The sequence below is a fragment of the Ascaphus truei genome, chromosome 2 (genome assembly GCF_040206685.1).
Source record: "Ascaphus truei isolate aAscTru1 chromosome 2, aAscTru1.hap1, whole genome shotgun sequence".
NCBI lineage: Eukaryota > Metazoa > Chordata > Amphibia > Anura > Ascaphidae > Ascaphus > Ascaphus truei.
The window spans coordinates 483,068,216-483,095,868 of record NC_134484.1 but is presented as its reverse complement, the minus strand read 5'-3'; the positions used below and the strand labels follow the sequence as shown (position 1 = coordinate 483,095,868).

General features: G+C 43.6%; 1 protein-coding gene across 1 annotated transcript in view; it reads left to right on the top strand.

Annotated features, from left to right (window-relative positions):
• The window catches only part of LOC142488026 (uncharacterized), a 130,706-nt gene extending 104,685 nt beyond the window's left edge, over nucleotides 1–26,021 (top strand). The window contains 4 exon segments of the mRNA XM_075588371.1: nucleotides 17,503–17,783; nucleotides 18,067–18,180; nucleotides 22,484–23,803; nucleotides 23,806–26,021. Coding sequence (XP_075444486.1) covers nucleotides 17,765–17,783; nucleotides 18,067–18,180; nucleotides 22,484–23,803; nucleotides 23,806–24,503 — 2,151 coding nt within the window. The 5' untranslated portion in view covers nucleotides 17,503–17,764 and the 3' untranslated portion in view covers nucleotides 24,504–26,021.
• Nucleotides 26,022–27,653: the final 1,632 nt, after the last annotated feature.

Genomic DNA, 27,653 nt, shown 5'->3' with positions numbered 1-27,653 from the left:
AAAAGAAAAAAAGAGGGTTTGTTGAAAGCACACGAAAAATATGTAAAAGTACAAAATGGGTTTTATTAGCAATAAAAAACACAAAAATAATCTTAAAATATACCTAAACACATACAGTGGCGACATATCTTATTCTCACGTTTCCCGCACGGCAGGATGCGTGCGGGAAGCGTGGTGACGCGGCTTGTCGCGGCGTCACTGTGACGTCACAGTCACGTGCGCGGCCGGCTTCCCCGACACCCCTGGAGTTTAAAGTGAGGTAAGCGGGAGTGCGGGGAAGCAGAGGGGCAGAGCAGGAGCCGGGGTCGGGAAGGCGGGATAAAATGCGCGCGAAGTGGAGGGGGGTGCGCGCGGTGGAACACGCGGCGGCGCGAGGTCTAGAGTAGATCCCGGAGTGCCGCCGGTAAAGGTAGCAATAAAAGCTTCCGCTGCTGTACTAAATGAACAGCAGGGTTTCTGGGAATGAATACCAGAGGTTTTATAAACTCTGACACAGCTCAGATTTGTCAGTTTTCCAAGTTTCTAAGCAAATTCCAAGCGCCACACCAACAGCGGCGAAGTAACAGATGTCCAGGGCTTTTTGTGAGTAACTACCGGTCAGTGGAAAGTGCTCTAAAAAGGTGATCTGAAGGAATTTTGTTCCGGAAACGGATTTATTTGTTAGCCCTATCCGCAGTAAGTAAGTGTGTTAATCTTGAATTGTGTAACATTGTGTGTTCGTCTTATATAAGAAATAAATTACCATTTATTTTACCATTAAAAAAACACAGTGCTATTGTAAAAATAAATGCACACAGAAATACAGTAAATAGAACAGTACATATAGGAATATGCTCAAAAAATGTCAATAAAAAAGTTGTGTGTACACACACACACACACACACACACACACACACACACACGGTGCCGCAATCAAAACCATCCCCCATAAATCAAAATAAATCACTAGGCCAGATGTAGGGGTTAACAACCCAATATGATATAAGAACACAAAAAAAGAGGGTTTGTTGAAAGCACTCGAAAAATATGTAAAAGTACAAAATGGATTTTATTAGCAATACAAAACACAAAAATAATGTTAAAATATACCTAAACACAAACTAAAGGAACACTGCTGAACCAAAGAATACACAATAAACATGTAGGGACCCAAAATATATAACATGCAAAATACATGGGTATGATAATGCAAATCCAGGGGAAAGTAATTTCCCCTGGAGTGCAATGGAGATCGGCCGATCAGCAACACATGATGGTACAAATGACTGAAAAAAAACAATACACAAACCCAAGTAAACACAGAAAAAAGAGCAACAATGAAAATATAATGAATGAATAGCCTAGATGCTGTGTAGCTAGAAGGTGATGGCTAAACCCTGGCTGTTATAATAAAGAGCCAGAGAAAGACAGAAAATAAATGTCTAAAATGTGCAGAGGTGGGGTCCCCTCAAAGTCTGAAATGTAAACAATGAGTCAGCAGAGAAAACAAGGGAGAAAAACATGAGAAAATAACTCCCTAATGCCACAGCTAGGTGTAACTGATATATAAGCTGTGGCAGACAAAAATGATAGTGTCCCAAAGGCTACCGTGGAGCAAGGAAATGTCCAGATACTTGCTATGATGCTGCACAAGACATCCAGAAGAGAAGGGGGTGTCCAAGACAGGTAAGTAAGAGGCAATGCAAGCCCCCGGCATCCCGCTCGCTGTTAGCATCAGGCAGCGATCATACAGCAGTCACAGAGACCAGACAAAACAGCATCAGCAGTAAAGCTCCAAACAAGGAGATGGTCAGCACGGTGCAGCAGTGGGACACAGGAAAGTGAGTGGTATAGATACTCCGACGGCCGTTTCGCCGTAAGGCTTCTTCCGGGAGCATAACTGTGGAGTCAGTGAGCACTATTTAAAGCACTCCATTTTCACACCAAAAAACTACCACTCGCATATCGGCCAATCAAAAAAACGAGTGCTGTGACATCGCCTGTTGCTAGGGCACAGGAGAGGTTTTTAAGAGAGCTCTGAAACTTAGAGACAGACATAAATATTCCTGCCTAAATAAACATGATCACAACAGGAAAGATATCAAAAAGAAACAAAGCCTTAAAATAGAACATAAAAAGCATATCAATGACAGAAAAGAGAAATATATAAACACATCAGATGTGAAAATATAGTGACACAGAATAAAAAGAAATAAGAAAAAACAGGTAAATATCTAAAAATATAACCAGCATAAAAGCAAAGACAAAAATCATGAGTGCTAAAAAATGAAGAAAAAAAACAGATTCAGAGAAACATAGCATAGCTAAGATAATCATTTAGCCTAGCTGAGCTATCCACCTGCATTCCTTCCTCAGAAGTGACACTTCATATTGCCACCTCTAATGCCCAAACTGCTCTTATCGATGGCAAATGCCACCAACAAAGACGGGTCAGCGCCATGCACATCCCGGAAATGTCTAGCGACACTAGAGATCTTTTTACATGCTGCCAGATCTTTCATCGCATTTTTAATATTGCGGGTTGCTCTAAGACCCTGACCCGAAATTCCCTAGTGGTCATACCAATGTCGATGAGCCCACAAGGGCAGCTTAAATAGTAAATGATGTTTTTAGATTTACAGTTGAGAAACTGAAGGATTTTATATTCACGTGTACCTGTAGAGTTGTTAAATACACACGTTTGCTTCATATACCTACAGGCCGAGCAGTGGCCACATTTGTAATAGCCTTTAAGGCTAGTTTGGCTGAGGAAGGTAGCAGCAGGGGAGATGGTATAATGACTCTTAACCAGCATGTCTCTAAGATTGGGGGCTCTCCTACTGGTAAGACTGACCTTGTCCCCTAGGATAGTCCGCAAATCTTGATCTTCAAGCAGAATACCCCAATATTGCTGGAGAATTTTCCTAAAACTTTTCCATTTATAGTTATAAGGACCAATGAAGCGGATTTTCTTTTCGGTGGTTAATTTGGATTTGGGTACTAAAAGTGATGTTCTTTCTGTCGAAGGCTTTCTCAGCATCCAGATTTAACACAATGGATTGTATGTTTTCTTTTTGGGCCAGATCGATCAAGTCAATAATTCTCCTGGTATTATCTGCCGCTTGCCTTCCTCCGATAAACCCCACCTGATCCGTATGTATTAACCTGGGAAGGACAATACCCACCCTGTTGGCTATAAGTTTGGAGTATATTTTAATGTCTGAATTAATCAGTGAAATGGGCCGGTAGCTCTTACAGTCTGCCGGGTCCTTTCCCGGTTTATGGATCACAGAGATTGAGGCTTGTAGCATTTGTGCTGGGAATGAGGCCCCTGCTAGGATTTCGTTAAATAGCTTTAACATGTGGGGGGCTTGTATTTTGATATACTTCTTGTAGTCTAAATTTGAGAAGCCATCCGGCCCTGGGGCTTTGGCAGGTTTTAGTGCTTTGATGACCTCAGAGAGCTCCTCAATCGTGACGTCCGATTGGAGTGCCTCCCTCTCACTTCTCTCCAAAATCGGTAGATTCGCCTCTTTTAGGAAGGTCTTTAACGACTCTCCTGTTCTAGTATTGTGGGTCACCTTATCTCCATTATATAGCTTTTCATAATACTTTTTAAACTCCTCTACAATTTTCCCAGAAATGGAGGTTAGGTCGCCTTTGTGGTTTCGAATTGCGTGAATGTGGTAATTTGGAAGCTTGTTTTTTAGCTTATTGGAAAGTAGTGTGTCAGGCTTGTTTGCTTTTTCATAAAATTTCCGCTGGGACCAGGCCGTTTCCTTCTCAGCCTTGGTGGAGAGGAGGAGATTAAGTTTATTTTTGGTGTCTAATACCTGTTTCAGTGTGTGGTCACTCTTATTCACTTTGTGTAGGGAAGAGAGCTCCGCTAGCTGTTTTTCTAATTCCTGGATCTTATTCTCTCTTTCTCTTTTCCTTTTGGCGGCCAAATTCATTAGTACCCCCCTGAGGGTAGCCTTATGGGCCTCCCACAGCGTGGAGTGTGCAGCCACACTCCCCTCGTTCTCCTCGAAATATTGTTTGAGTTTATCCCCTATTTCCAGCTCTAGGGCTGGGATTTTCAGCAAGATCTCATTCAACTTCCAATTCGCTCCAGGTCTATCTAGTGGTATTAGTGTGCATCGCAGCTCGATAGATGCGTGGTCAGATCATGAAATATCCTGGATCTCGGATCGAGAGACCCCGGGGACCATTCTTTTGGACACAAGGAAGTAATCTATCCTACTGTAGCTGTTATGTGGGTGTGAGAAGAAGGTGTATTCTCTCGTTCCCTAGTGTTGTTCCCTCCATATATCGAGTAATTGGCATTCTTTTAGTCCTTTTTTTACTTGTTAGTACGTCTTGTCTATGTGTTGCGTTAGTGGTCGAGCATCTATCTAGGTCCTCATTCAGTGCCCTATTCAGGTCTCCTGCTACGATAATGTTCCCTTTTGCCACTTTGCTAAGTGTCCCAAAGAATTTGTCAAAAAAGTCTGTGGCCCTTTCGTTAGGGGCGTAGATTGTTGCTAGTGTGATAGGGAATCCTCGTATTGCTCCCCGCATGATGAGGAACCTACCTTCCCTGTCACTAAATGTCCTATCGGGTACAAATGGTATGTGGTTATGGATTAATATGGCCACCCCTCGTTTTTTAACCTTTGCGGAGGACAGGAGGTGTACCCTAAAATCTTTATCGAGGTACTTGGAACAGTTGCCCTGGGAAAAATGTGTTTCTTGCAAAAATAAGATTTCTGCCCCCTTACGTTTGTAATCTCTGAAGGCGACTCTACGCTTCGCCGGACTGTTGAAACTCTTAACATTGTGGGATATTAGCCGGAGTTCCTTACTCATTGAAGAACGTGGGTCTACGTTTCGGCCGTAATCTGTTTCTGTCCGGCACGGCGGGTCCACCTCTGGAGCCTAGACTCTTCCTTGTGTCTCGGATCACCTCCCTCTCACCTGAGGAAACAAAGGGGGGGGGGGGCACACAAAAGGGGAAACCGGGGGATACAAAGACAACACACAACATATTGTGAAACATAGTATTTCTCGACGTCTTCACGAGGTAACCCTCTCGTCGAGGTCATCGCCTTTGTGTTCTCGAACTCCTCTCCAGCAGTCCGGGGTTGGCTTGGAGTGGTTGCCACCCCCTCCAAGAGTCCTGACCCAAAGGGCTTCACTAGGGCCCAGGAGATCCACCCTCCTCCCCCCTAGCGCGTGGCCCATGCAGACTTTGAAGCAGGTCACTTCCTACCACTCCTGCCTCGCTCTACACTTGTTTTTATTAACGAAACCCCCATATCCCAATTCTCCCAGTGCCCTAACATCTCTGGCCCCGCCTCTTCCCCTTGTCCTTAGTAATGCTTTACCATCCTTGCTCCCCTACCCACTCCTGCCACTATATACTGTGCGTACTCCTCCCGAACCTTCCCCCCTACTTCTTTTTGTAGGCAGCTTTAGTCAGATTGCCCTCTCCTTTCCTCCATCCACGACTGACCTCTTGCGCTTCAGCCTCTTCCCTTGTCATCTGCTCTGCACCTGTCAGACCATCCTGTAAGCCCTCCATCTCTTTCTTTACCGGCCGCTGAGCTCCTCTTTCTTATGCAGATAGCCCTCCTACCCCTCCTCATCCCCACACTGCCCAACCATCCTCCCACTTACACATGAGTGCAAATTTTATAGAGCTTTCAACATTGAAATCATTTGTTGGGGTTGACAATATTGCACTATTTTGTGTTCCTACTTTCTTTCCATGTCCTGATGTGATTTGCGCACCTGTTTCTCCTAGTGTATTTCTGAGTTGTCCTTTCAGGACCAGCACAGAAAGGTCAGAGATGGAGTGACCTGGCTGTGAGAAATGTTCTCCTATTTGTGTGTGTGTGTTTGCATTCATCCTGCTGTGCAATGTGAGCGTTTCTCCTACATATCCTGTATTGGGACATTTCCTGCATTGAATGGAGGAGACTACGTTGGAGGATTGGCACGTGTATGTCCCTTGGATTTAGATTTGGTTATTTTGGGGATGTGGATAGTGTCCACTGTGGAGATATTCTTACATGTTTTGCCTCCTGGACTGTTGCAAGGATATGTGCCTTGTGTTGTGTGGCTCTCCCGGGGGGAGTTGGTTTCTGATTATTAGACTATAGAGAGATTAGGAGGCTATTTGTATGAAAGGAGAGGTGGGGTAGGAAGAGTCTGTGTCAGGAGGTCGTCCTCGTTGAGTCTCGGTTGGAGTTCTGTGATAATATCTTTGAGGGTTTCCAGTGCTGGGTTGTAGATCACAGGCAATGATCAAGGAGGAGGCGCAAGGTCGGGGTCACAGGTTGGAAACAAGGCAGGGTGAAGATCAACAGGAACTATGCTCTGGCAACATCCTGGAGGAAGTCCTGTCTCTTTATAGACAGGACGCCAGTCACCAAGATGGCCCCTGCAGTCTCAGTGTAGGCGGGAGTACAGGACTGCCAGGGAACAAGATGAACGTTGTGGTTTCAGTGTGGGCGCCGATGCCTCAAAGTGCTGAAGTCAATTAAGCCCAAGTGATTTAGAAAGGCGCTAAAACACAGTATAGTGAGGAGAAAATAATAATAATCAGTGACTTGTAAGGTGAGTAAGAATATTCTCAACCTTCACAGGGAATTTGTACAAGTTCCCTCATAGGCAGTAGCAGATATCCAAATTGTGAAGGGAGCGATTTTCAGGAACACCCCAAAAAGGAAAAAACAACAATAGTGTAATAAAATCACACAATAGTGGAACATATAGGATCTTGGCTCAAATAAATCTCCTACTTACAACAGGTAAGTGAAGAGTCAGCGTTTTGGCAGGAAAACAGGATTGGAGGATGTTCACTCGGTTGCATTCATGTAAAACAGCAAGGAGAGACCATGGTATGGACCAATAGGCACAGAATTTATAAGGTAAAAACATATAAAATGTACTCACAATATGTACATCATTTGTGGACACATAAAGGTATCTTTTGAGGCGGTGTGGTGCGCATCAGGAAGGGTGATAGCCTGGCCTTTCGGTTTGAGACTCCCTCGATCCGATCACGGTAGCCGGCGTCTGACGTCACATCCAAGATCTTGTACACCGCATGCAGCCGCTCCTGTCTTGGAGACAAAGGTGAAGAGTCTTTCGTGCCGTCTTGCCATCTGTTCCTGCCCTCCGACCTACCGGAAGTTGTTCGTCTTCGACGGATGTGACGTCAGACGCCGGCTACCGTGATCGGATCGAGGGAGTCTCAAACCGGAAGGCCAGGCTATCGCCCATCCTGATACGCACCACACCGCCTCAAAAGATACCTTTATATGTTTTTACCTTATAAATTCTGGGCTTATTGGTCCATACCATGGTCTCTATTGTGTGATTTTATTACACTATTGTTGTGTTTTTTCCTTTTTGGGGGGTTCCTGAAAATCGCTCCCTTCACAATTTGGATACCTGCTCATAGTGCTGAAGCACATTATATTTATTCTTCATTAGGCTTGGATTAACCTCTTCAATACCAGCTCTCACTATAGGGTGTGACAAACGCCTCTCTTTTGTAGCGCTGACGTCTGTCTGGGTTCTTCCCGACACAGTCTTCTAGGGTTATTTATACAACAAACAGGAACATGCAAAGTATTACGTTGCTTAACTCAGGCTTCTGCCTGCTTTATTTTCATCCAAGTAAGGTACTGCAGCTTTAACATGTGTAGGCAGGAGGTACTCAGACATTTAACCTTCAGCGGTTTACTCATATCAGTGTTATAGCATTTCACACAGTGTCACTTTTAAGAAATAAAAACCAAATCATATAAAGAAATACTATCCCTTTCAGGGAACTAACTACACATCAGAATCAGCCTCTAACTGCGAACTAACTGGGCCAACTAACCTGGTTCCCCAGCTTAAAACAATGCCCTCTCATTTAGGGTCACTAGATACAGCACAGTCTTTTAGCAACAGCAATAAACATTTGTTTTGTCTTATCTGTTCGTGGTGGGAACACGGTCCCAAGTGTCCAGGCAAATCCTCTGGTACTGTGATACTTGGAGGGGCCGTCCACCCCGAACTGGATTCCGGGGAGCAGCGATACCCCCAGCCTCCAGGCTCTAAGGAGAGAGACTGAAATGCAAACCTCTCTGTTCTAAATACCTGTGCAAGTGATTAGAAGAGCAGGTGAGGGAGAACTAGACCCATTGTAATCTGTGGTCTGGATTTTCCATCCAGCAGTCTGAGTTAATGTGAAGCTGTGGAATGGATCATTTTGAACTATTCCTGCACTTTCTGACCTAAAACTGGGCAGAAAGCTGCCTAACATCTTTGGACTATGTCACAAGGGTTAAATCAGACAGGACGGAGCTGCACAATTGGTTCTCCTGTGAACACTCTTCCTATGGCAGTGTTATAGTGACCATACGAATAGTGTGTTTAGCTGGGTTACATGTTACAGACACTTATTTATGGGATAACCTTTGCCGGATGGGAATTTGCTTAGAAATTTCTTGTTACACGACCCAGATAATCTCAACTCTAAGGCTGCGATTATAGTGACGAAGACACGACCGATGACGTCACCCGTCGCCATTGCGATTGTTGTAATTTATTACTTAAATTTTTTATATTGAGCATTTTTTATACATACAAAATAAGGTAAAGAAAACATACAACACAAAAAGGGGGGATACAATAATACAAATAAACTGGTTGTGAAACAATAAAGGAGAGGGAGATCAGGGACGGGGGAGGGGTAGCATTTGTAACAATATAGCACTGTACACAACAATTTAATGGGGATATACCTGCATTGCGGAGCCAAGGTGCCCAAATCTCAGAATTGCGGGGTAGAGCCTTTCAGGTAGGCTGAGAGTTTTTCCATGTAGACTATATGCCAAATTTTGTTATTTGTTTGGTTTAAGGATGGGGGGGTGGGCAGGTTGTTTCCAATTTTTGGCAATTGTACACCGTGTAGCGTTTAAAATTTGGGATATAACTCTAGCTTTTTTTTTTTTTTTGAGATATTGGCCATTGGTTTCCTAGCAATATACTGTATATACTGGGTCGTGTGGGACAGTGATTTCTAGAATATTGTGTATTAAGGTGAACACTTCCATCCATGTTTGTGGGATTTTGGGACATGACCAGAATATATGCAGTATATTCCCCACTTCACCACAGCCACGCCAGCACAGAGGGAAACACCTGGGAGAAAAGAGTGCAGCCTGGCAGGAGTCATATACCATCTGAATATTAACTTGTAAATATTCTCCTTTATCACAACGCACAATGAATTTTTGGAAGCAGCTTCCCAGATGTCTTTCCAGATTTCGAGATCTATACAGACGTTAAGATCCTTTTCCCAGGATACCATATAGTTATCGGGGGTTTGGTTGCTTTTGATAGAGGATAAACTCTGATATATTCTGGAGATAATGCCCTTTGTGTGGGGCTGGTGTAGACACCCCAAGTTAAAGCATGGGGTTGCCGCAAGTCACAAACCACGAGGCAGGAAAATGCCAATACCGCTCGGGGTAACTGTGTCCTTATCTCAGCCTTTTTCTAAGTTCTACCGCTGCGATCTTCCCGCAGTCTGTAAGGGCGGCACAGAGAGCGCTGCATCTCCGTGCACGGCTTTTATAGGCAATGGGATCACAAGATGCTGATAAACATAGATAACTTTAAAATGTATAAATATTCAAAATATAGGGTAAAAGACCCCTATAGAATATAAATAAGTGTAACAAACCAGCTAGCGCTCATACCCTGGTGTGTATAATAAATACAAATAAAATATTCTGCATTAACGTGTTTATCACAAATAGATTACCCACACATGAAGGAATGAGGGAAATGAATCCCAAATGGGCGCTCTAATAGCGAACAGCGCAGGTGTGGATCCTATGAATAATCCAATAAGTCCCAGGCAGGGATGAATCAATAGTATGGAACAGGTCTTAAAGCCAAATCTTAAGTCCAATATATCCAGTAGCCAAGTATTGTGTGGTGCATGTAACCGTGTATAATCACTTGTAAAACTGCCCAAAGTTCTTCTGAATGGGGATATGTGCAGCTAACATTGTATGTTGTGGCGTGAGGTTCGTGTCCGGTATTTTCCAACGTGTCTGCTCCCGTCACCCTGTAGTATGCAGGCTTCACTGGTAAGAACCACGTTGGCTCAATGCTGCCCGGGGTCCAGATAAATGGGAAAAGGGAATGCAGCTGACCTTAACTGTCTTTGCGTGGAGTCCGCATCCACGAGACACTTACACAAGGCTATGCCGTCAATCCCCGTAGCTCCAAGATGGGCAGGCTATTCCAGTACACTGTCCATCTTTGCACAGTGTCTGCATTCACCTTCCGCAGGTCTGAATCATCCACTCCCGCAGCTCTGAACTCAACAGACTAACTCCGGTGCACCACACTGGCTACGACATAGCGAACAAAGTTACTGACATCAGGGAGGTATACTCACACCCGACAATGAGGTAAAGGTTTCTGCTCCTTTTGTGTGCTGTCAGTCCGAGAAAAAAGTAGATACAGTATGTATAAAAAGAAATGAGCACTGCGGATATAGAAACTAGGCTGGCAGCAGGTAAAACATATATTATTTATTAGGCATAACAGCCCAAATCTGAAAACAGCAGTAGAATCCCCTTCTAGGATAGGATCTAGGATTTTACTGCTGTTTTGTAGATTTGGGCTGTTAACTAATATATTTTTTTACCTGCTGCCAGCTTGGTTTCTATATCCTCAGTGCTCATTCCTTTTTCTACATATCTACCCACACATGAAAACAGATATATCAATAATAAATAGCCCAATCTAAAAAAATAGTTTCCAAATAAAAGCAACAAACACACTGTAAAAAATGTGGGCGATGCAAAAAGAAAAGTGCGCAAAGCCCATAGTGAAGACTTTACTGTATAGCAAAATAAATGGTTAAAAATCACTTACAGACGTGATAAGTTTTCACTGTGACAGCGCCCCTGACGGAGAGGAGAATATCCTTGAAACGCGTAGGGCTGTGTCTCTTATGGCTTGTGAGCTGTGAATACAGTCTGATACTCCGTAGCTATCACAGAGTATCCCGAGTACGAACATTGCCAGCCTATGCCCCACCCACGAGTGACGCAAGAAGTAACCAGAGTAACTGTTTTCTTGGGGGTGATTGAAGGGGTAGTTGCCCTAGGGTGAGTGGTTAGGCCTCTCGGGTGGCTAGCGGGTGGAGTTAACCCTTCACTACCATAGTGAGTTCTATGGTAATGAGGGAGTTAAACCCTCCCGCTACCTACCTGAGAGGCCTAACCACCCACCCTGGGGGCAACTACCCCCTTCACCCCCAAGAAATATTAAAATACAACAACCCCACGACTCACCCCCTCTTCCCCCCCAAAAAACAACACATACAGTACAATAATGGACAAAATCCCTATTAATAAGATCTGGATAATTGCTCATTTGCCCATTCAAAATAAAACTTTATCCAGTCAGCATGACATAAATTAAAGTTCTACTTACCCCAGCCAGGATGAAGGCCGCCCTAGTCTTCCTCCCTGTCCTACATGGGCAGCAGCATTACAACAAAAAAAAAAAACTAACTTAGCAAGTAGTAACCGTGTGACGGAGGGGCCTGTAGGCGAGGCCAGACACGATTCCACACATGCAATTTTTAGCTCGGCCTCACAAGGGAGTCTTTCGGACTCCTATTCTTCTTTCTCGACTTGCAATTGAAGAGGTTTTCATCCTTCCCACCAATCTTTTCTGGGTCCACCTTCCGGCTGGATCCATGGGCTTGGTTCTCCTCGGTGAGACATCTTTTCCCAAGCACCTTTTTACTCCAACCAGTCACTTTGCTTTTTTTCCTTTGGGGCAATTACCGTGCTTTCTAGGCTGCAGAATGGGTTTTCGTTGCCTCCTCTTCCATGTAACTCAATATTCTTAATACCAGAACAGTGGATTCTACATCCATTTCCAGAGAACATCCTATCTTTTCAGCTTCATCAGATAAGGAGTCTTCTGGTTTTGATTATTCACTAATGCCTTTGTCTTCATGTGTATTTGGCTTGTTTTATAGTTTTCATACGTGAACGTTGGTGCACGTGACGCACACTTTTTGTGTGTACGGTCCGTGCTGCTGTGAGCGACAGGCTTGTGTGTGTGTGTGTGTGTGTGTAAGTTAATAATTTATTATATAGTTTAAAAATTAAAAAGGACACGTTGTGAGAATAAAGTATTAACATTGTGCAACTCTGATACATATATGCACACACACACACACACACACACATTGCAGCCTCCCTGAGCTGCGCGAAAACTTACTTTTCATTGTCTTCTCCCCGATCGGCTGGCTCCACGCTCACTGCCGTGCGTGTGTGCGGCCCTAATATAGAAAGGCTGACTAACCACAGCCAATTATAATTGCTGCACGCACAGCGGAGCAAGCGCACCCACTATATTATGGGCTTTAGTCTCTCTGGGATGCAGACGCTTGGGTAGAGCCAATACCTTTTCTTGTATTGGAGAAACCTGAACTTTACTGGTCTGCAGAGCCTCACTCTGTCTTAATTCTGTAACCTTTTTCTCCAACTTCATCTTTTCAGACTCCAATGTTTTAACCACTGACCGTAAAGTCTTTGCATACTCTCTCTCTCCCTGCAGAACTGTAATCTAATTTCTCAGTCTTTCAAGCTCTTCCACTTCTAGGCTTTTGTGCAAGTTTAATTCATCCGCGAGAGACCACTGTTTCTTGAGTATATCCTGTAATTCTATCGCCATCTTTTCCATGGACACCTTCTGTAACCCAAGTGTCTCTTTTACGTTTTACATTTTTTATTGTGTTTTCAAACAATTGTAAATACATACAGTTATTTCATGAGGGAACCGTGGAACCCAAACTGATTTTAGATTTATACATCAGATTTTAATATAAGAAAAGAGAAGAGGATGGAAGAAACAACAAATGAAGAGAAAGTAAAATGGAGGGCGGTAGGGTACCAATGATCTTGTCCTGTTTGGCTTGGCTCCCTGGGCAGCGAGCCTCTGTCATTCTCATTTCTGCTGTCTATCTCCCTTCCTTCTAGGCCCAACCCTAGGTCTCGAGCTACTCGAACTCCTACTTATCTGGCCTATATTGTCTTCTATTAGGCTTCTAGCCAATGGTCCCATATTTTGTGGAATTTTTCGGTGGAGTGTTTAAGGAAGGCCGTGAGCCTCTCCATCAACATCACTTCGTTAATTCTATTTGTTACCATTGACCTGGATGGAGGCAATGGTTTTTTCTAAGCGGCTGCTATCGCGCATCTGGTTGCTGTCAGAATATGCGATATCAGGCGCTTAATAGGGTGGCTTATTTCCTCTACTGGTTTGGCCAGCAGGTATACCAGGGGGCACAGGGGGATTTCTAAACCTGTGGTCTCGTTTATAATCTAATGGATCATCTTCCAGTATTTTTGTATTGCCGAGCAGAACCACCATATGTGGGCCATGTCGCCTACCTGGCCTCATGCCCTCCAGCATTGGTCAGAGGATTCTGGGAAGATCTGTTCTAGCATCTTTGGTGGGAGATACCATTGGTATATTATTTTATATGTTTTCTTTTGTGGCTGTACAGATGGAGGATTTTGCTACATTATCCCAGATATCTTCCCAGTCTTCTCGGTCAATTTCCATCCCCAGGTCTCTGGTCCATTTGGTCATATAACTATGGTCTGTAGTGGACCCCGCCGATTCTAGCACTGCGTAAATCCATCTTTATTGGTCCTTTTTGGTATTTTTCCTTTTTGCATAAGTGCTCGTGGTTGGTCAGCTACAGAAATTTTGAGTTCCTAGGGATGGACAGGAGGAAATGCCTAATTTGTTGGAATTGGAATAGGCCCGATCTCCTGCAGCGCTTGGGACTCCAGCCACGCTTGGAGCTCTGGAGCCCACGTGTTTCTCTCCAATCCGGATCTCCTTTTTTGCACTCACCGCCAGGCCCGCCACTCGTGGGACGGATGTACTCTGCGTTGATCTTCTGATCCCCAAGACTGGGTGGCTCCCATGATGTCCCGCAAGTGGAGAGGTAGCACCTGCTTCTTATGTTTCTATTTGGATCTTTTGCTTGTTGTTTGTGTTTTTTTTTTTGATTGGATCTTTTTTCTTTCGTTGTGGTTCTGGTTCTTTTCTTTTGTTGAGGCTGGGAACTTCGGTAGGTCGCTGAGCAGGAGATGGGGGTGTAAAGGGTGGTGGGGTCGGCTCCTATTTCTTGCTTGTTGGTCTTTGGTTATTCTGGGAGGCTAACCATTCTGAGGTGTGTGGGGGACTTCTTGCCGCTCTGGTCTCTGATGTTTGGGCCTTGGACTTGTGCTGTCCGGAGGTGGCATAATCCCGGGGTATGTAGGAATTTTGGACTTTCTTCTGGATATCTCAGGACGAATTGTTTTCCGTTTTTATGACCATTAGTTTGAATGGGAAGCCCCATCTGTATTTTATTCCCCTCTCTCTCAAGAGGGAAGTCACTGGTTTTAGGTCTCTCCATCTGGTCACTGTTTCTTTAGCAAGATCGTTGAATATTTGGAGGTTGTTCTCGAAGTGGATGTCCCCTCTTTCCCTGCAGCACCTGATGATTCTTTCTTGAGTGGTGTAGTGGTGCATCTTGACGATCACGTCCATGCATCTCTTGGGCTCTTCTGATCTAGGGCCTAAGGCCCTGTGGATCCTGTCCATCTCAATCTCTTTTTCGTCCAGCGATGGATCAATCTTTTTAAATAATCTGTTGAGATGGGGGCGCAGGCCATGCATAGGGATAGTTTCCGGGATATTACGGATTCTAATGTTTTGTCTCCATTAAACCTCATCAGCCATTTACTTGCCCACGTTTCCAGTCTCTCCAAGTCCTTCGGAAGAGAAATTACATTTTGCTCTTGATTTTATTACCTTACACAATTTAGTATCATCAGCAAAGATAGAGACTTTGCTCTCGATGCCAACCTCAAGGTCATTAATAAACAAGTTAAAAAGCAGGGGTCCCAGTACCGATACCTGAGGTACTCCACTCACGACTTTAACCCAACCTGAAAAAGTTCCATTTATGACAACTCTCTGTTGTCTGTCCTTTAACCAGTTTTCAATCCAGGTGCTTATATTATTACTGAGTCCAATTTTCTTTATTTTGTACACCAACCTCTTGTGTGAAACCGTATCAAAAGCCTTTGCAAAATCTAAGTAGACCACATCAACTGCATTACCCTGGTCTAAATTCCTACTTCCTCAAAGAAACAAATAAGGTTAGTTTGGCGTGATCTATCCTTCATAAATCCATGCTGGCTATTACTAATAATTTTGTTTTCCATTAGATATTCCTGAATATTATCCCGTATTAAACCTTCAAGTAGTTTCCCCACTATTGAAGTCAGGCTTACAGGTCTGTAATTTCCCGGTTGTGATCTAGCTCCCTTTTTAAATATAGGCCCCACATCTGCTTTACGCCAATCTTGTGGTACTGAGGCTGTGGAAATGGAGTCGTTGAATATTAAATATAATGGTTTGGCTATTACTGAGCTTAACTCCTTGAGATCTCTTGGATGTATGCCATCGGGGCCAGGTGCCTTATTTACTTAAATTTTTTCAAGTCGCTTATGAACTTCTTTCTCAGTTAACCAATTGTTCATTAATATGGAGGTTGTGGCTTCCTCCTGCAGCACTACTATTGAACTTCATTCTTCCCTGGTAAACACAGAGGCAAAGAATTTGTTTAAAACCTCTGCTTTTTCCTTATCTCCAATAATCTGCCTACCCATCTCACACTGAAAGGGTCCTAGATTTTCTTTTCTAATTTTTTTGTTATTAAGGTACTTAAAGAACATTTTAGGGTTGATCTTACTTTCTATTGCAATCCTTTTTTCATTATCCATTTTTGGTAATTTGATTGCCCTTTTGCAATGTTTATTACATTCCTTATAATTCTGATACGATGTCTCCGTCCCTTCTGACTTAAAGAATCTAAACACCTTCCTCTTCTTGTCCATTTCCTCCCCTACCTGTTTATTTAGCCACATTGGTTTTGACTTATTTCTTTAATATTTATTACCCAAGGGTTTACACTGATACGTGTGCTTTTCTAACAATGTTTTAAAGACTGCCCATTTATCTTCTACATTTTTCCCTGCAAAAACATCATCCCATTGTATTACTTGTAGATTAGACCTCAGTTGATTAAAATCTGCCTTTCTAAAGTTTAAGGTCTTTGTTGAACCCAAGAAATCTATTTTTTGATAATTTATTTCAAATGAGACCATGTTATGATCACTGTTACCCAAATATTCCAGGGCTTGAATATTTGTTATTACTTCTACATTGTTTGATATGACCAAATCCAGTACTGCCCCTCTCCTGTTTGGTTCCTCAATAATTTGGGTCGTATTATTGTCTTTAAGCACCCTCAAAAACCTGTTCCCTTTTGTTGTAATGCTAATCTCATTGCCCCAGTCTATGTCTGGATAATTAAAATCCCCCATTATGCAAATATGACCTAGTTTTGATGCCTTCTCCATTTGCAAAAGTGTTTTAGCTTCCTCAATCTCGCAGATATTTGGTGGTTTATACTGTAGCATATTCCCACAAACATTTTCTTTATACTTTTACCTCCACTGCTAATTTCTATCCACAAAGTCTCTACATTTTCATCATTCCCTTCATAAACATCATCCCTTATAATAGGTTTAAGATCCGGTTTAACATATTTACATACTCCACCTCCCCTTCTATTTGTTCGATCCTTGCGAAAAAAGAGAATAACTCTCTAAATTAACTATCCAGTCATGAGTTTCATCCCACCTATGATATCCTGTTTCAGTAATGCCTATGATATCATACTGCTCCCTTGCAGCTATTAATTCAAGCGCCCCCATTCTATCTGTCAGGCTTCTTGCATTAGCAAGCATGCATTTCAGTTTTTTTTCAGCCTGTACTATTATCTTATCTGCTCCTTCATTTCTGCGCCCACTTGGTTTAGTCTTTAGAAGTTTCTAGTATTATCTGTATTTATTATTGGTGTCTCACTGCCTGTCAAACTCGCACTTGCCCCCATTCCACCTCTATACCCCCTTGTATCCTCCTCCTATTCCATTTAGTTCATTATCTGTTTTATTCCCCTCCCCCCTCCATCCTAGTTTAAAATCTCCTCCAACCTATTTAGCATTCTTCCCCCTAGCATAGAAGATATGAAAGTCTCACTCATGTACCGTATCTGCTTTTTATTCATACTATGGAACTGTACAGTATGTTACTATGTTACACTATGAGGACTTTACTGGTCTTTTGGCTGCTAATCTCCGTCTCTCTTTATACTTTTCTAGATGGTTATGTTGTGACACAATCCTGAGCCATTAAAGTTTTGCAGTGTTTGAAATTAAGTTCCTATTTGCGAATGGACCATATGTGTTTTTTGGTGCCCCTGTCTTCTCCGACTCCTTTGGGGTTAATAATTTAGGTTTGAAAAAGCTGATACTAAATGCTGCATATTTGTCCAAAAAAATGATCATTCCAATTCTGTTTTATATACAGGCACATTCTAAAACCCAACACATATAGATTAAGTAACCTCCGGTCAGCACCTCCAGAGCAGCACTGCCCACTGCCAGCACCTCCAGAGCAGCACTGCCCACTGCCAACACCTCCCAGAGTACCACTGCCCACTGCCAGCACGTCCCAGAGGACCACTGCCCACTGCCAGCACGTCCCAGAGGACCACTGCCCACTGCCAGCACGTCCCAGAGGACCACTGCCCACTGCCAGCACCTCCAGAGCAGCACTGCCCACTGCCAGCATGGATCCACACTATTTAAGTGAGTAGAGAAGATATTTTGGTGTCTTTCAAATCTGCAAGGATGGAATATCTGGTTATTTTGCAGTTATGTGAGTCAAACACCCAAACTAATCTGGTTTTCTTATAGAACCACCAGCAGGTAAGAAGATAATATATCTTCACCTCTGTCATTTTCTGCCAGAAGGGCTAGTAATACATTTCTTTACAAGAGGTATTATATTATACCAATATCAGAGGAGGTGAAATCACAAGAGCCCCCACTCCCAGATTTACATGATGGATTTTCCTATTCTTGTTGCCAGGTTTCCCAGTGAACGTGCTGGAGAGGTTAGAGATTAAGTCTGAGAAAGAAGAGATGAACACTGAGGAACATGTGACCCCAATAAAGGAAGAAATAGATGCATTTCCTGTTTGTGGTAAGTGTCCCTTACATCCTCACTTGTCTTTATTCAGTATGTTTAAAAATGGACTGAAATGTGTACAATGTTTTGGGAAATAATTTTAAAGCATGCATACAATTATAAGATACCTGTTCTAATAAAAAAAATCATTTGTCTAAGGTTATATTGAGGATATTATTGTTATTGAGGTTTGAACATTAGTAGCTCCAAAATGTTTTCAGCACTTGGGGTCGAGGATTCGTTGGGCAGACAATCAGACCAGTGAAGATCAGAATTATGGAGCACATTCGTTCTATTAAAAACTAGATCAGATGCTCCCAGTTTCCAAACATTTTACAAACTGTACATTGGGAAACTTGTCCACCTTTCATTTTCCAGTGATTGAATCTATACCTGTTCCTACACGAGGGGGTGATAGAATTAAACAGCTTAATCAGCGTGAGATGTTTTGGATCCACTCACTTAATACTCTATCCCCTTTTGGGATTAATACAGAATGGGATCTAAAACATTTTCTCTAAGCTATATTATTCCTTTGCCCATTCTCAGGTTATATAATACTATGTATTTTTCATATACATTTGTTTCTATCATTGAGATACATATGTGTCTCTCTGTCTAGTCACATTTGATGAGTAGTATTGTATCCTTAATGTGGCAATTTTCTCAGTGTAGTTTATTTATTTACATCTTATTTATTATGTACAGTTAGGTCCGGAAATAATTTGACACTGACACAATTTTCACAATTTTCATAATTTTGGCTCTGTACTCACCACAATGGATTTTAAATGAAACAACCGAGATGCAATTGAAGTGCAGACTTTCAGCTTTAATTCAAGGGGTTGAACAAAAATATCGTATGAAACGTTTAGGAATTGCAACCATTTTCATACCCAGTCCCCTTATTTCAGGGGCTCAAATGTAATTGGACAAATTAACACAATCATAAATTAAATGTTCATTTTTAATAGTTTGTCGAGAAACCTCTGCAGGCAATGACTGCTTGAAGTCTGGAACGCATGGACATCACCAAGCGCTGGGTTTCCTCCTTTGTGATGCTTTGCCAGGCCTTTACTGCAGCTATCTTCAGTTGTTCGTGGGTCTTTCTGCATTAAGTTTTGTCTTCAGCAAGTGAAATGCATGCTTGATCAGGTTGAGATCAGGTGATTGACTCGGCCATTGCAGAATATTCCACTTCTTTGCCTTAAACTCCTGGTTGCTTTCGCAGTATGTTTTGGGTCATTGTCCTTCTGTAAAGTGAAGCGCAGTCCAATCAACTTGGCTGAATCTGAGCAGACAATATATCCCTATACACTTCAGAATTCATCCGGCTGCTTCTGTCTTCTGTCACATCATCAATAAACACTAGTGACCCAGTGCCATTGTAAGCCATGCATGCCCATGCCATCACACTGCCTCCACCGTGTTTTACAGATGATGTGGTATGCTTCGGATCATGAGCCGTTCCAAGCCTTCTCCATACTTTTTTCTTCCCATCATTCTGGTACAGGTTGATCTTAGTTTCATCTGTCCAAAGAATGCTGTTCCAGAGCTGGGCTGGCTTTTTCAGATATTTTTTGGCAAAGTCTAATCTGGCCTTTCTATTCTTGAGGCTTATGAATGGTTTGCACCTTGTGGTGAACCCTCTATATTTGCTCTCGTGAAGTCTTCTCTTTATGGTAGACTTGGATAATGATATATCTACCTCCTGGAGAGTGTTCTTCACTTGGCTGGATGGTGTGAAGGGGTTTTTCTTTACTATGGAAAGGATCCTACGATCATCCACCACTGTTGTCTTCCGTGGACGTCCAGACGTTTTTGTGTTGCAGAGCTCATCAGTACGTTCTTTTTTTCTCAGAATGTACCAAATTGTTGATTTGGCCACTCCTAATGTTCCTGCTATCTCTCTGATGGATTTTCTTTTTTTTTGCAGCCTAAGGCTAAGGCCCCGGTCACGGCGCTGTAATGCGCGCCCGCGCTTTTGGCTGCGCGTTCCGGCGATTCCCCGGTCTGCAGCTCACTGCAGGAGCAGAGACCGGGGGGGGCGTGGTGGAGGAGTGACGGGGGCGTGGCCATGACGTCACCCGGCAGGTTCGCCCTCATTGGCCCTCATTGGCTGAACCGCCGGGGGGCGTGCCTAGCCGCTCGACGCGAGTTCCTGCTCTCAATTCTATTGAGAGCAGGAGTAGCTCTCGCGCGAGCGCTGTGGCCCCCCCTCGCAGCGGGCCCGGCGCCATTGCGGGGAGGGCTCTCGTGAGCGCAGCGTCCGCCACAGCGGACGCTGTAGCATGCAGCGGGGGCAAGGCCTAAGGATGCCCTGTTTCACCGCATGTTGTGGGTTCACAGCAACAGCGTCCAAATGTGAATGCCACACCTGGAATCAACTCCAGACCTTTTACCTGCTTAATTGATGAAGAAATAACGAAGGAATAGCCCACACCTGTCCATGAACCAGCTTTTGAGTCAATTGTCCAATTACTTTTGGTCCCTTGAAAAAGAGGGGACTACATATTAAAGAGATGTAATTCCTAAACCCTTCCTCCAATTTTGATGTGAATACCCTCAAATTAAAGCTGATATACAGGCATACCCCGGTTTAAGGACACTCACTTTAAGTTCACTCGCAAGTAAGGACATATCGTCCAATAGGCAAACTGCAGCTCGCGCATGCGCCTGTCAGCAAGTCCTCAACAGCAATACCAGCTCACTAACTGTACCGAAGCTGTGCGCAAGCGGTGAGACTATAGAGCCTGTTACAAATGCGTTATTTACATCAGTTATGCACGTATATGATGATTGCAGGACAGTACATGCATCGATAAGTGGATAAAAGGTAGTGCTTCACTTTAAGAAAATTTTCGCTTTACATTCATGCTCCGGTCCCATTGCGTACATTAATGCGGGGTATGCCTGTACTGCACTTTAAGCCCATATTCATTATTTAACTGTAACTTGGATTTATTTTCGTACGCAGCCGAAATAATAAAACTTGTATCAGTGTCCAATTATTTCCGGACCTAACTGTATATTCCCTTTATCAAGATTCAAATTGTTCTTTGCCTTGGTAGTTGAGGTTACATTTATTATATGTATATTATTACATGATTATATTATATTATTTGGTGTTACAGTTAATTTAATCTAAGATAATTGTATTCTCACCACATCCTATCCATTTTTAAATGTTATGCTTTTTCATTTAATTTTTATTGTCCTTATGAGTCTATTTAAGTTTATTGTTATTGTATTCTTTATTGTGTCCTTTTGCTGGATTTGTCCCCCACAGTTATACTGCCTTCTTTCCGTGGTTACATTTTCCCCGGACTGTTTTGTTCACACAGGACGTTTTTACCTGGGATACAGGTAGGCAGTGTTTCCGGCGGGGAGTGTCTATAACGTGACACTCTCTAGACTCAGGAAACTACTCTGTGATAAAGCGCCCATGCGAGAAACACGTTAGAGGTTTCTCTTGTAACTTGGGCTGTGTCTCAATAACTCTTATTTTTTCTACTTTTGCCTCCAGTTCTTCGTTTCTGCAGTGCGCCTTTTTTCTTTATTTTGAATGTGAGAGGAGAAGGAAAGAGAGGAGTCAAATATTACACCAAGGCCGCGTGCTTGGGAAATTATATGAATAGTATTTGTGACTGACAAAATATGACACGCAATGGAGCAGTTTAATTTATGTGGGTCTTATGGCAGAAGATTACATTGGCAGTGTAGTCACTGCATCACTTAGATTGTAAGCTCTCCAGGGCAGGGATTTCCGTTCCTATTGTCTGATTTTGTTTGTTGCACTTATTGTATTATAATTCCCTGTACTGTATTGTTTCTGCTGTAAAGCGCCGAGTACACTGCGGGCCTTATATAAATAAAGACATACATACATGGGTATCTACAGTATCTTTACAATATAGGTTGCTGTCTGGTTTAGTTGATATTATTAACGCACTAATATGATAGACCAGGAGTTCCTTAACTTTACATCTCATGGACATTTTCAGTGTTAATTATTTGGAGGATGTACATGTATCCTTAAATAATGAATACAGTAATAAATACAAGTTATATATGTATCAATGATTTCACTGAGAGCTGCTACAAATACATTTCAGGCCTTCGGGACCACCACCAAAGTCGTTAGGGGCCACTGGATGTCCATGGGTCACAATTTTAAATCCCTGGGTGAAGAGAATATTTCGTTAATTAAGTATTGGTGAAATAAATTCTTCGGTGTTTGGATTTGTAATTTGCTTTCAGTAATTTGATTTACAGATTTGAAAACATTTGTTCTGTCTTTTTTGTTTACTTCTGTTAGAGATTGGCCTGAATGAGGAACAGAACTTGATCTCTGATACATCCAGAAGCTGGCTGACTCCTCGCAGCCCAGAAGTGCCACAAAACAATGATTCCTGCCACATTTTGGACACATACAAGGAACCAGGGCCACATGATGGTGACTTTACAGACTTTGTACAGCACACAGCGGAGACGGACTCTAAATATGGGTCCAGCAAAAGGTATGCGAGATATTTAAGAAGAAGCCGTGGTGCTCAGCCTTTTCTCTGTTGTCAGTGTGGCAAAAGCTTCTCACTGGACAGGGACCTGCTCACACACCTTTGTGTCCCCACAAGAGAGCAAACCTTTACATGTACAGATGGTGGGAGCAGTTTCTCACTGAAAGGGAAACTTCTTCCACACCAGATTATTCAGACATCAGTGACTCCTTTTACTTGTACAGTGCGTGGGAAACAGTTAAGTACCAAGAGGACCCTCCTCAAACATGAGCGGCTTCATACAGGGGAGAAACCATTCACATGTACAGAGTGTAGTAAAAGCTTGTCTCAGAAGACAGAGCTCCTCAACCATGAGCGGATTCATACAGGGGAGAAACCATTTCCATGTACAGAGTGTGGGAAACAATTCAGACATAAGGAAAGCCTCTGCAAACACCAGATGACTCATACAGGAGAAAAACCATTCACATGTACAGTGTGGGGGAAACAATTCAGTACTAAGCGCCACCTCCTCAGTCACCAGATGACTCATACTGGAGAGAAACCATTCACATGTACAGAGTGTAGTAAAAGCTTTTCTTGGAAGACAGACCTCCTCATCCATGAGCGGATTGATACAGGGGAGAAATCATTCAATTGTACAGAGTGTGGGAAACAATTCACAGTTAAGAGCCGTCTCCTCAGACACCAGATGACTCATACAGGGGAGAAACCATTCACATGTACAGAATGTGGGAAACAATTCACAGTTAAGAGCAATCTCCTTATACACCAGATGATTCATACAGGAGAAAAGCCATTAACATGTACAGAGTGTGGGAAACAATTCAGTACTAAGAGCCACCTCCTCAGACACCAGATGACTCATACAGGGGAGAAACCATTCACATGTACAGAGTGTTGTAAAAGCTTTTCTTGGAAGACAGACCTCCTTATCCATGAGCGGATTCATACAGGGGAGAAATCATTCACATGTACAGAGTGTGGGAAACAATTCACAGTTAAGAGCCGTCTCCTCAGACACCAGATGACTCATACAGGGGAGAAACCATTCAGATGTACAGAATGTGGGAAACAATTCACAGTTAAGAGCAGTCTCCTTATACATCAGATGATTCATACAGAGAAAAGCCATTAACATGTACAGAATGTGGGAAACAATTCAGTACTAAGAGCGACCTCCTCAGACACCAGATGACTCATACAGGGGAGAAACCATTCAAATGTTCAGAGTGTTGTAAAAGCTTTTCTTGGAAGACAGCTCTCCTCAGACATAAGCGGATTCATACAGGGGAGAAACCATTCACATGTACAGAGTGTGGGAAACAATTCAGACATAAGGAAAGCCTCTGCAAACACCAGATGACTCATACAGGAGAAAAACCATTCACATGTATAGAGTGTGAGAAACAATTTTGTAAAAAGAGCCACCTCCTCAGACACCAGATGACTCATACAGGGGAGAAACCATTCACATGTACAGAATGTGGGAAACAATTCACAGTTAAGAGCAGTCTCCTCATACACCAGATGATTCATACAGGGGAGAAACTATTCACATGTGCAGAGTGTAGTAAAAGCTTTTCTCGGAAGGCAGACCTCCTCATCCATGAGCGAATTCATACAGGGGAGCAACCATTCACATGTACAGAGTGTGGGAAACAATTCCGTACTAAGAGCAGTCTCCTCATACACCAGAGGACTCATACAGGGGAGACACCATTCACATGTGCAGAGTGTGGGAAAAACTTTTCTCAAATGAGCCACCTCCTCTCCCACCACAGGATTCATACACGGGAGAAACCATTTCCATGTACATAGTGTGGGGAAAGCTTTTCACAGAGGATCAGCCTCATTACACACATGAGGACATGAGGCTTCATACATGAGATAAAATATGTGATTGTTCAAAGTAGGGTTGGGCAATATACCAGTAGCATAGTAGTACTGCAGTAATAAAAATGGAGGGTAACGCAATACTTGCCTTCTTACCATGGCATTCCTATCAGCAGCTGCAGAGTGAGGGTGCGTCTGGCAGAGAGGCGTGGGGGTGGGGACTGTGTCAGAGAGAAGACTGAGTGTGGGTCTGGTAGAGACAGTGGAGTGGGATCGAGTCTGGTAGCTCCTCGACTGTCACATTCTGCAGCTGTAAGGAATCCTCCTGCTGGTAATCTCACCCCTCCATATTAACCACTTCCCCTCTGCCATGCCTCTTACCCCTTCCCTTCCACCATGACTCAACCCCTTTCTCTCCTCCCCTGTATTTCTCTCGGCTCTCCCCCACCCGTGCCTCTTGACCCCCTCCTTCCCCATGCCCATTAACCCACACCTCCCCATGCCCTATTAATGTGTACAGGAAAAGGGGGGTCGAAGGGGTAATTATACATTCTCTTACCATGCACCCCAAAACTGGAACAACCTACCGGAGTCTCTCTCTTCCACCACCAGTTTAAGTTCTTTCAAAGTAAGGCTGCGGACGGCGGCGCGCGCGGCCGCGGGCCACCAGACCCTTACCCTAATGGTCCTTGCCCCCGCTGCCTCCTTCCGGCAGGGCTGACTACGTACTGTGATGTGTCAGCCGGCCGATGCTGCAAGATCCTAGTGATTTTCAGCGCTGACACGTCACGTGGTACGCGAGTCAGCCAATGGGGAGGAGGGGAGGGAAGGAGCTAGATGGGAGGCGCCTTGGGCGGGGAGCAGGGAAGGAGCTGCGGGTTAAAGTGTGTGTGTATGTATGTGTGTATGTATGTGTTGTGTGGGGGTGGTGGTGGGGGGTGGACGGCACCACGGCACCATGATCAGATACCGCCCCCTACCTCCCACTCCCGCCCCCCTCCCTCCCACTCCCCCCTCCCTCCCACTCCGGCTCCCTACAGGCCGCATATCGCGGTCTGTGCCTGTCAGCGCGCCGCCTGTCTGCTGTGTGGGCACGCTGACTGAGGGAGCGGGGCCTTAGCCTAAGGCTCTCACATTTTAATCTGGTCTGTAACTTTTACATACGCTTGTAATATATATTATCTTTAACTGTGCATGCAATGTCTTGTATATTATGTATACCCTGTTCACTTATGTAACTGTATTTGTAACCATGTATTATTTGTCATCTTAACTCTGTGCCCAGGAAATACATGTATTATGTATTATTTCCTGGTAAAACATTTTATAAATAAAAATAAAATGGTGAGGAAAGGGGAGCTTTAGTGTGAGTGTAGTTAGTGTAACATTTTCATTGAAACCTTTGTTATTCTTAAAATTAAAATATATTTGCTTTTTTACATTGTATTAAGAATGAAATGGATTTGTATAAGAAATATGTTTCACAATAAATGACCTTGAACATTTTGAGGACTTTTGCTTTTTTGCTTTCTATTGGGTGTTAATATATTGCTGAATATTGTTATCACAATAATTTACTTAATACTCTTATGGTGGGAAGAATTTTTGTTATTGTCTAACCCTAGTTCAGGGTGTTGGAAATAATTCAGTACAAAGTGTGACCTCCTGTCACACCCAAGTATTTACATGGGAGAAACCATTTGCTTGTTCAGTGTGGGAAACAATTCAGTGTTAAGGGCCATCTCTTCAGAAACCAACAAATTCATGCAGGGAGAGGCCTTTCACATGGACAGAGTATAGGAAAAACGTTTCTTGGATGAATGACCTCACACACCACATGATTCACACAGGGGAAATAATTTGCTTGTTCAGAGTGTGGTAAACCATTTAATATAAAGTGGGACCTCTTGTTACACCAGCAGATTTACATAAGGGAGCAACTGTTTAATTGTACAGAATTTGGGAAACATTTCAGCACTGAGAGGCACCTCAATACACACCAGACAATTCATAAAAGGGGATTACATCATAATCAATTCCGTAATAGGAGGACAGTCCTCAGACACCAGAGCATTTACACAGGGGAGAAACCTTTCCCATGTGCAGAGCGTATTGTGAAAAGCGTGAATAAATAAGAGTCATCAATCTGAGGATCATTTTGCAGAATGACAAATAAGTTTATTGCAGTGTACGGTGCACACGCAGAGGAGAGTTTCAAAATAAAACTCTCCCAACGACATGATGGCATACAGGCCTTATTTATACACAAAATACTAAGCCCACGCCCCCTCTACAAGGTTGCTTGTGCGTCACTACGTAAGCATATAAGATAAACAAAATATGAACATGAACACATCGAGTTAAAAGCATTACGATGAGATTCATATTAGAAATTAAATGACTCAGCTAATATTCCTTATAAAAGCCGTTGACCTTTTCTCTACATACGGGACTTCATGGGCACCTCCCTCGGAATGCGAAACAGTGTGTTATCTGTCTCTTATTTTCATAACATTCGCACTTTTCTCTTCAAGGTTTTTGAAGTGAAACTTCTTTAGTGGCACCTATTCTGATGGAGTAAAACGGGAGAGTTGTGGGAGAAATGTGAAACGGAAGTGACGTCATGGCAAAAAAAAACCCTCCCCCAGCATCTACTGTGACCTGCGGCGGCGGCGGCGGCGAAAGCCGCCGGCGCCGCTCCTAACAGCCACCGCTCCCCCCCACACACACCCGCTGTGACATGCGGCGGTGGCGGCGATAGCCGCCGGCGCCGCTCCTAACGGCCGCTGTTACCCCCACACGTCAGCTGCCATGGGTATAGCAAGATGGCTGCCGCAGAGCTTCCGGTGCTAGAGTGAAAGGTGTAGCAAGCGCGGGGATTTTAAATCAGACTCAGTGAGCCGCTGCTCAGCCTCTCACCTCCCTCCCCTTCCCTGTGTCCCGCTGACTGAGCGCTGCCGGGGCCAGAGGAGAGGAGCCCAGGGATCATGGAGGGTAACCGAGAGGAAGCAGAGCAGTGTGTCGCTGACATGCTGAATTGCCGATGGACAGGAAGGGAGGAGGGAGGAGGCAGGAGGGAGGGAGGAGGGAGGGAGGAGGGAGGGAGGAGATCGGACCTGGCAACGATGTCCACAT